This window comes from Sylvia atricapilla, chromosome 2 (genome assembly GCF_009819655.1).
Source record: "Sylvia atricapilla isolate bSylAtr1 chromosome 2, bSylAtr1.pri, whole genome shotgun sequence".
Lineage (NCBI taxonomy): Eukaryota > Metazoa > Chordata > Aves > Passeriformes > Sylviidae > Sylvia > Sylvia atricapilla.
This window is the reverse complement of record NC_089141.1, coordinates 21,036,166-21,045,698: the sequence shown is the minus strand read 5'-3', so window position 1 is coordinate 21,045,698 and position 9,533 is coordinate 21,036,166. Positions and strand designations below refer to the sequence as shown.

The window sequence follows — 9,533 nt, the reverse complement described above, 5'->3', positions numbered from 1 at the left end:
CCATCACTTGTTTTGTCAGGAATTATTTCTCCTGGGGCATACTTCTCTTATTAAGCCTGGAGTAAGGAAATAAGGTGAGTTAAGGCCTCAGAATTAAACAGCTTTTCTGTCTAGATTTTTTTTTTCTAGATATGACATGTCGCTCAGTCTGACTAGAGTTGCAGTGATTTAGAGTAAATATAACATTTTTGAACTAATTAGAAATTATGGGATGTTGTGACCACTAATGATGAGCAGGAGAAAATTTAAAGTTATCAGGAGCTCAAGAATTTAATTTAAAAAATCCAATCTAACGTCATTGTTTCTGGTGACATTTCCATGAAAACAGAGAGTGATCTAGACACTGGTTCTTCCTTCCCCAAGTAAAATCCACTCTAGATCATTCCCTCACCCTCCCATCAGGTTCACGCAATGCTGAAAATTTTTGAGTCTTTATTATTACTATTATTATTTAATTTAAACAAGACAGGAAAAGAGCAGCACCTTTTAAAAAAACCCTGTTGTGTGCTATACAGGATAAACAGGTGAGGTTTAAAAAAAGTTAAGTTTATATATGTACATATACACACATACACTAAACCAAATTAAAACCAAAAAACTTGTGAGGAGGTCATTTTCATCAAGAGAGAAGAAAGCCTTATTCCACATCAAGCAAAAGCACCACAAATTAAGATTAGAGTGCACAATCACATGTAGTGCAGATACCAAACTAGCCTGGGTCCTGGAAGCAGTGGAGATACAGCAGGACAGAGCTCCATGAGGGCCACCTTCTCCCACTCCTTGGCAGAAGCAAGTGCAAAGTGTGCCTTCAGGAGGGTGTGCTGTACAGGCACTGCCACAGCTGCCTGCTCTGCCTCCAGCAGTTTTGGCAGCAGATGCCACAAAATGCAGCAAACTAGTGATGATAGGAGACCCAGAGCTGAGCTACAGACTGATTTAGCTGCAGTATTTCCATAACTCAGAGTTTTCTGAATTCCTCCACCTCTCTTGGGTGCTCCCTGTAGATGCTGCCTGCTTCATCACAGAGCAGACAGCTCTTGATTATGTATTATTTGTGCACTGAGGTTCCTATTCTTGCATACCTGCACCTTTTCTTGTCTCTCTTCCACCCCACAACACCACTTCTCTTTCTTCCAGGCTGACAGGGTAATAAAATTAGGAAGGGGCACATACACCTAACTAAGGGGAACCGTCAACAACCAAGTGTAGCTTAAAAAATAATAACAATTCTTAAAAAAACCCAATTAAAAAAACTGTTCAAGTTCTGCAGACTTCTAGCAGGCTTTGGTCATTTAGCCCAGAGGTCTTTGTCTTCAGGGCCTGCAGGCTAAATTGTCTTGACTGGCAAGAAGCATGCAGTACATGATAAAATTCTGACTAAAAGAAAAAAGTAGTAAGGGCTGGGGGAGAAGAGCTTCTAACATGGAAAGCCCAGACTGCAGGAGCAGCACTCATGCCACACGGTAGGCTTTCAGCAGGGTGAATTCCTTCCTGTTGGTGCGAGCTGCCCAGATGAAAAGAGCAGCTGCCATGAACTGCAAAGGTGCTGACACGCAGGCGAGGCAGAAGGACCAGCCGAATTCACCCCTGACATCCTCTGGCAGAGGCAGCTTCCTATGGAGCAGCTCAATCCCAGCTACATAGCAGCCAACGAGGCCCAGCGTACACAGCCCTGCGGAGGGAACAGCAAAGCATAGTGAGCTCACCCGGGGGCACTCCGGAGCTTCGGAGGAGGATGGCAGGACACTTACCTGCTAGGAAATGCAGGACTCCAGTGGCAATGGCCGGGTAAAGGCTGCGGCAGGCACAAGCACAGAGCCCAATCAGAGCACCAAAGCACATAAGGCCGATGCTGACAAAGGGCAGGAGAAACTGCAATCGCCAGAGATCTGCATGTGAAAGAAACACACAAGTCAAGTTTGCTGAAGATGGGCTAGAAAAAGACCTTCTCCCACCATCTCACATTCCCTTTTACCCTGCTGTTTCTGCCTCATCACACGTTCTACATTCATAGCCAGAAATGACCAAAAAATTCGACTGAAATAGAAAGAACCTAATTTGTTAACTCACAAATCCCTGCACAGCATTCAGAGGCAAAACACTTGCTAACACATCTATGTCTTCCTTTTAAACTTTGACCTACTGCCTGTGCAACTGTAAAAAAAACAATAAATGGTGAGCAAGACCATGAAAGACAGAAGCTTTCCTCACTGGTGACTGAATTCGAGAAACATTTTTTTAAAAAAATTCTATTTGTCTGCTAGAAGTGAAAGACACTTACAAGTCCGATTCAAATCCGTGCCACTGTTGTGATTTCCAGGCTCTATATACTTTTCAACAAACTGATCAGAGAGGGAGAAACTGATGCAGTTTGTAGTCATATCAGTCTCTGTGGGTGGAAAAAAAGAAAAAGTTGACATTAGCTGTCTCTCCTCAACCCTCCTCCCCCCTTTCAAATCCTCCTTTCCCAATGATTAGAGCTAGGAAGCTACTCAGAGCTTCCATTTGTAAAAAAAATGGAAAAAAATTACATTTTCCATTTGTAAAAAAAAAAATTACCTCTCCAAACAGATCCGCAGATGCTTTCCTATGATGCAGTTGGCATGTCTGTTATGAGGTACTGCACTAAGTGATAGCATTCCAACATGCAGAATCTTCAAGTTTCCCTGGACTATCCACAGAGAATTGTGTCGTGTGTAACAAACTGGCAAAGTAATGTGGTGGCATATGATGCTCAACTGTATTGTCACATACTCTTGAGCTCAGGGCCCATTAACTAAAGTGTGCTTATCTCCATATGCAGAATGTGGTCTCATACTACCAGTTAAATCAAAAATGGGACAGAAAGGCCTGTTTAAAGAACATGAATGATCTGCTTCTTTACACTAAGTTTCTACCTCAGATTTTACTTTGAGAATACTATTGAGCAGAACTGGTTTAAGTGTCTTCCAAAACAAGTATTTTCATGAGCAGGGAAAAAAACCCCAGGTATTTCATGTATGTTTTTTTCTCCACAAAATGCAACTGAAAGTACATCTTTAAGAGGGTTCAAAATGGAGGTCACATATACAGTAAGTACCCCAAAATGACTCCTAAGCAATTAAAATAATTGTTTACCACACATTTTATCCCCCAATGATTTAAAAAAATAATACAAATATATCACTCTCTATCCATTCAAGGAGTCCATGGTGTGCTGATGCAATGTTGGGATATTTGTGACGTGAACAAAGTGAATGACTAGCTAAAAGGAATGAGTGCCTCTTTGAAAAAGTATTGTCTGTATTCCATTGCTGGATCCCAGGATCTGTCCTAAAAAAGACAGTAACTGGTAGAGCAACTATAAATGTATCCTCAACTGGACAGCTGAGGCAAAAACAAAAATCAAGCTTGTAAGACTAAGTTTAGATCAAGTATCATGTGTCAATACCAGAAGTAGCAGCACTGACAGCCACAGACGATTTTGCCCTTTGCTTCTCCAAAAAGCTGGACTGTCTTTATTAAAAATCCAACCAATCAAAACAAAAGCTAGAAATAAGCCTTTTGGAGGAACAAAGCAGCACTAATCTGTTCTGAGGAAGTTAGCAGACGGCCCCCCAGGGAAGTGATAATTGCTCTGGAGATACCTGGCGGGCTGTACCAGTGAGAGTTTTTGGGCACAGTGATGCACCTCCGCCACAACCCCACCGTGCCGTTGCACCGGAAGAGCGCATCCGTGTACGTCTTCTCATCGGCATCCTTGCTGACAAACTCCTCCCAGATGCTCCTGCCAGCCTCGCTGATGTTCTCGGCCGGGGACAGCGTGTGGTACTCGTACCAGAAGTCGGTGCCGATGGAGGCGGCCATGTAGATGGTGGAGATGAGACTGAGCACGCAGGCGATCACCAGCGCTGTGGCAAACCGGTTATCCATCATGGCGCCGTCGCTGGGAGCACAGGGACAAGTCAGCAATGCTTCTGGGAGTACAGCGTCATCCCAGCAGTGCCACACTCCTGACATCACTCCCCTTTGGCAAGGTCTCCCCAGGATATGCACGCCTTCCGTTTCCTACCCGCTACAATCAAAGGAACACTGAGCAAATCTACAGTGCTGGCCAGCATCCACTGGATCCGTGAGTTCCGAGCAGGGACAATATCCTGGAGAACGCGCTCTCCAGCCACACTGCGCTGCCTGCTCGCCCTGAAACAGTGACTGACAGACCAACACCAACTCGCCCCCAAAGCAGCTGACACAGCTCACTGCCATTTGTGATCCTGACTGGAGGGAACGTCTGAGACTCCATCCACGAGGCTCAGGAAGAAGACTTAGCTTTCCTTAAGAGATTATCATGCGTAGAAGTTATTTTTAGCTTGCCACCCCATACGGCTTTCACAGCTTGTGTTTACAGCAAAGACAAGAACCACAGGCATGCCAAAAAAGCCCTTCCAGGCTGCTCACAAAAGGGCAGCCATGACAAGGTGCTGGAATGCCTTTAGGGAAGAGAGAAATGTATCTAGGCACTGGAGACAGAACATGAAGGAAGCACTGGACAACAAGTTTGGAAATTATGATAAATGCTGCAATAATCCCACAATAAATACTGTGGTATTTCTGAAGACCTAGAAAAATGCAGGGGGGTGCCCTGTTCCATGGGAAAAATGTGACAAAAACTAAAAGGCCTTCATATACTCCCACAAAGACTTTGCTCTGTGTCCCTGTCTTAGAGGTCACTTATGCCCTCCTCTGTGGGGTCATGCTTCCAAATGGCAGAGATTCAGGGTCAAAGGGGGCACGGGGAAAACACAAATACCACACATGCTTATGACAATACCATGGCTTTAATGAGTGACTGACTGGTAATACAAGAAATGCTTTGTGTCTGCAATACACCAGAGGACTCCTCTCAGATATCAGTTGTTCTCATGTGCTTTCTGTGCTTGATTAAATTTATGGATAATTATGAATCAGGCTTGAGGCACTTGCCAGAAAAAAGAAGAAAATGAAACTAGCTCAGCAGCTAGAGGTAGGCTGGTGGCATGAGCTATCTAATCAGCTCTTGTCTGCTGCTTGCTCTACCTCCCTTCTCCCACACACTTTGATCAAAATATTTTGGTCTACTTTCTTTGCAACTGAAGGAACCGCAACTGGCAACAGCAAGTGCCTTAAACCTCAACATCCACAAGGAAAAAAACAGTGAAGTGCCTCAAGTCAGACTTGTCAGTAAGAAATTATGAAGTAAGAAACAAGCTGCAAATTAAAGAAGGAAATTTCAAAGGCATCTATGTTTGCCGTTAACAATACCATTCTTACTTCTTTTCCTCTCCATCTGCTCCTCTATTTGTCTGAAACTGGCTAACAAGGAGGAGAAATTATGTGTTCCCATATCATTTCCTATGCTTCATTTCCATATTAAATGAGGCACACTCTCTGCAATATCCATCCTTGAACTGCATCCTTAGCGGTGAGAAAGAATAGAACTGATTTGTGGTGAACTGACAAGAAACACCCATTTAAAATACCACAAAGGCTGCATACCACAACTGTACTTAAATAATAATCTACAAGCTGTGAACTTTTGTAAAATAATAGAGAAATTGAAAGGGAGAACATATTGTATCCAGGTTTATTTATGTGGAAAACACAGAATCAAGCTCAGACTTGGAAGCAAATTCTCTGTGCAGTGGTTATGTACTTCCACTCTCCTTCAAGATCTCAGCATCTTGCCCCAGGTACACAGGACATGGGATAGGGACAGCAGGTTGCTCTATAGATCTGACCTCACCATTCAGCCATGCTGAGTTAACTGAGGGATCCCCACCCCTTCATTCACTGCCCCCAAAGCAAACAGGGCAAGTGGCACCTGCAGGGCCAAAGCTCCTGCCCAGCTGAGCAGATTGCTCCCAGAGCAAGCAGCAGAACAGGCTGCTGAGCAGGCTGGTCTGGATTTCCTACTATACTGCAATCACATCCACTGCACGAGGAACCCTCTGCAACAGTCTCCTCTCTTTAAAAAGGGTTCTCTCCGGGTGGAAGGATCACAACAACCCACAAGCTCCATCCTCAGAGTAGTGTCTGGTGAAAAAGAATACAACCAGGACATTACTGGGCCACTGATCTGCTGTCACTGCCTTTCAATATAAATGCTGACAATGACAAAGCCCCATCAAATTTAGACCTAACACAGAGAAAGAAAACAACTGGCCCAAAAGTCTTTCAGCTACACATCCTTGCTGCCACATGCAGAACACTGCTGCTGGCAGTATCCCTACCACATCACCATTAAAAACAACCACACTTCTGGACCAGCCTTCTGTGTGCTGCTGTGCCTGTGAACATGGCAGAGGTGATGTCAGCTGGCAACCAAGAACAGCTCATAAGCAAAATGAAAACTTAATCATCAAACAGCAAATTAAATCATTGCCCAATATTCTTTATCCACTTGGTAAAAGGGACATGGCAATCTACTGACACTCAACCCTTGTCATGTAACTGCAGCCACGGCTAGAGAGAAGCCAAGGGGGCTACAGACTCCAAAATCTAGCAGGCGGCTTTGTGTGGCATTTGTCCCAAGATGACTTTCAGTATGGACAGGACAGTGACAAGGCAAGAGTGGACCCCCAATTCCTTACAGTAAAGGAAGTGCTTCTGCCTAACACTTCAACTCTTTACAGAGAAGATGCGGAGCTCTACAACACTTCATGCAAAGCTTGAACCAGTTTTTCCTGCCAGTGGAGTAGACTTGACTACCCTGCCCATTCACTGTGCATACCCACCACATCTTCATTTACAGAAGACACACTCCCCCTTAAAGGAGGCGTCCCTTCTAAAGAGAGAACCATCCTACCAGCCCTAGGCCGAGCTCAAAGGGAGCAGTGAGCACAGTCAGTAAGAAATAGTCACCAGAGAGGTCCATGAAAGAACACACTGTGTATTTATGGGATTAATGCCATGCTTTACAGAAGATTCTGTGCAGAATAATGTGTAGGAGGTGCTTTAGAATAAACTTACTTATGAAAAAATAACATTACTACTACCAAAGATGTCACTAATTATAAAGACATAAAGTTTGATAACAAATAAAAATGCTTTTTGTCCACAGGCTGTCAACAAGAGCCTTCATTGTTTTAATAGGTTTATTCATATAGCTCTGACAGTATGTTTTTGTCTAACAGGACAAAATTTCAGACAAGTTACAGTTGAAACTAAACTATGCAATGAATTTAACACTAGGTGATGGTGGCAAAAGTGCTTAATGAGATACTGCAATTATATTCATTTTTTAAAAGCAGTGAGATGCATAAAAATTTTCAAATTTTCAAATAAATTTTTGAAAAAAGCTCAGAAAAGAGAAGGTAAAGGCCAAACTGGAAGCAACATTCAATAGAATGACTAGAATGCATGCACTTCAAAGACAAAAACAAAGGAGACAAGGGAAAGAAAAAACAGAGAACGGAACAAAAACAAGTATTCTGGCAAAAAACCAACTCTAAGACTGAAGAGTCTTTGTAAGAAGCTACTGCACCATGGCAGAAGGGAATACAAAAACATGCATATTTTTATCCTGTTGCTGCAGTCGCTCCTTTCAGCCAACTGTGGGTCACCACATTTAAGAAACTCCTTTTACGTGACATCACGGAAGAGTCTCTGCTGCATTCGCCGGCATTCTCTCAGCAAACATGCCGGCAATCAAAAAGGGATAAAGCAGAAGGCCTACGAGAAGGTGCAAATATGGGGAGAGGGCTGGAAACAGCAGCAAGCTGGACTGTCCGTTCGATACTCAGGGCAACACAAGGTTGGGAAAGATTGCTAACAAACACTTTTTTACCTTCAGAGATGCTCAGAGTCCCTGAGGACACACAGCTCCGATGATTCCAAGTCCCTTCAGAGGCACACTGCTGTTTGGGTCCTGCGGCCAGCGGAGAGCATGAAATGCAAACTTCCCTTCTGCCCTGTCTGTTCCATTCATTCAGCTTCTTCCACACCACCAGTTCACAACAAGTGACCTACAAGCAAAGAGCAAACCAAAAAATCATCATTTTACTCTGAAATTACTTCACAGACATCTACCAGTATTGTCATTAACAAAAGAGATAAGATGGAGATGGGAATTAACCTGAAAACCCCTCAGGCTAAGAGCACCTGTCCCTGCAGGACCAGCCCAGCACCGGGCCGGCCGGGCATCCTCACGGAGCGCGACCGCCCCCGGGGGTCTCGGGCCTCCCAAACGTCAGCCCCGCGCGGGGGCCGCCGGCAAACCCGAGGGGCACAGCCCGAGCCCTCAGCCCCGTCCCCCGCCTCAGCCCGGTATGCCCTGAGCGCCCGCTCGGCCCGGCCCGGCCCGGCACCCACCGCCCACCGCCGCCGCCTCGCACCCGGCCCGGCCCCGCTTCCGCCCGCCGCGCCCGCCCGCGCGGGGCACGCTGGGAGATGTAGTTCCGCTGCTCCCTTCCGGGGGCGCCGGGCCCTCGCCCCCCGGCTGTGCCGTCCGATGGCTCATCCCTCCCCGTGGAGAAATTCCTGCTCGTGTCCGGCCGGAACCTCCCCGGCACCGCGTCCTCTCCTCCTGTCCCTGTTGGCCTGATCCCCCTCTGCCTACACCTCCCTTTCTGATTCTTTCTGTTTCTCTTGATTGCTTGTAAAAAATGGTGATGTGACGGCCTGGCTGAATGACTCGTGAAAACACCAAGTAAAGGGGGGAAAAAAATTCAGAAAAAATTGCAAAAAATTGGCAACACTGGCTCCATGCCCCAAACTGGCTGTTTCACTCCATCCCTGGTACATGAAACCGCGGAAATTTCAAGAGGGCTCTTAAAAGTGGTTAATGACTCCCCTGGCTGAGAGACCAGCCTAGCCAGTCTTGGGTTTGCAAAACTCTAAAGAAGCAAATATTCAAAAAGACAAAAAAAAAAAAACAAAACCAGAAACGTCCAAGGCTTTTGCACCTCTGAGGACTTCTGGGGAATTATCCCGACCAACTTCTCCGCCAAAGAGCCAGGAAGCATTTTTCCAACAAGGTCAGAAACTAGGACGTAAAGGTGAGAGCAGTCATAGAAGAAACTTCTTTGGGTTTGAATGCAACATTAATTTTTTTAATTAAAAAATATTTAAAGTGACATTTAATTTAAGAAATTTCTGTCTCTATGCCCCACTTTCTGGAGCATGGCACTGTCTCACCACCACCTTATAATGTAACTGTGTACAAAGACATATTTTGGGGTCTGTCTGGGATTTATCCTGGACTCTAAAATACTTGGCATCTTTATCAATAGCCTGGAAGAAAGTGGAGTATTGCTGATAAACCTCATAGATGACACGAGGGAAGGGTAAATAATGACATGGAGAAGGCACTGGGACAAGGTGACCTGATCCTGTCACAGCTGGGGCAAGCAAACATACATTTCAATAAGGTCATCGGTGAGCTCATTAATTTAAAAGCAAAGACTGGAGGCTATACTTACCTGACATAAAACTTTATTTGGGATATGCAAAATGAAAAGGAAAAACGTTGGTGAAGTACCAACTGCCAAGATGTGGCCCCAGAACAAAACCCCAAA

At 45.0% G+C, this 9,533-nt stretch overlaps 1 protein-coding gene across 1 annotated transcript; it reads right to left on the bottom strand.

Moving 5' to 3' along the window:
• Nucleotides 1-251: 251 nt before the first annotated feature.
• Nucleotides 252-8,413, bottom strand: CLDND1 (claudin domain containing 1). The gene is made up of 6 exons (XM_066340975.1): nt 8,329-8,413; nt 7,805-7,982; nt 3,627-3,925; nt 2,282-2,389; nt 1,752-1,889; nt 252-1,672 (listed from the first exon to the last, which is right to left on the bottom strand). Exons 3-6 carry the CDS (start codon nt 3,913-3,915, stop codon nt 1,452-1,454), a joined length of 756 nt encoding a protein of 251 aa, XP_066197072.1. The 5' UTR covers nt 3,916-3,925; nt 7,805-7,982; nt 8,329-8,413; the 3' UTR covers nt 252-1,451.
• Nucleotides 8,414-9,533: the final 1,120 nt, after the last annotated feature.

Excerpts from the sequence above, each read along its gene's own strand:
- CLDND1 (XM_066340975.1), bottom strand. The coding sequence starts at position 3,915 with ATGATGGATAACCGGTTTGCCACAGCGCTGGTGATCGCCTGCGTGCTC. Across the intron at positions 2,390-3,626 it reads TCACTGGTACAGCCCGCCAG|AGACTGATATGACTACAAAC; the intron begins GTATCTCCAGAG and ends TTCCACCCACAG. Across the intron at positions 1,673-1,751 it reads AGTCCTGCATTTCCTAGCAG|GGCTGTGTACGCTGGGCCTC; the intron begins GTAAGTGTCCTG and ends TTCCCTCCGCAG.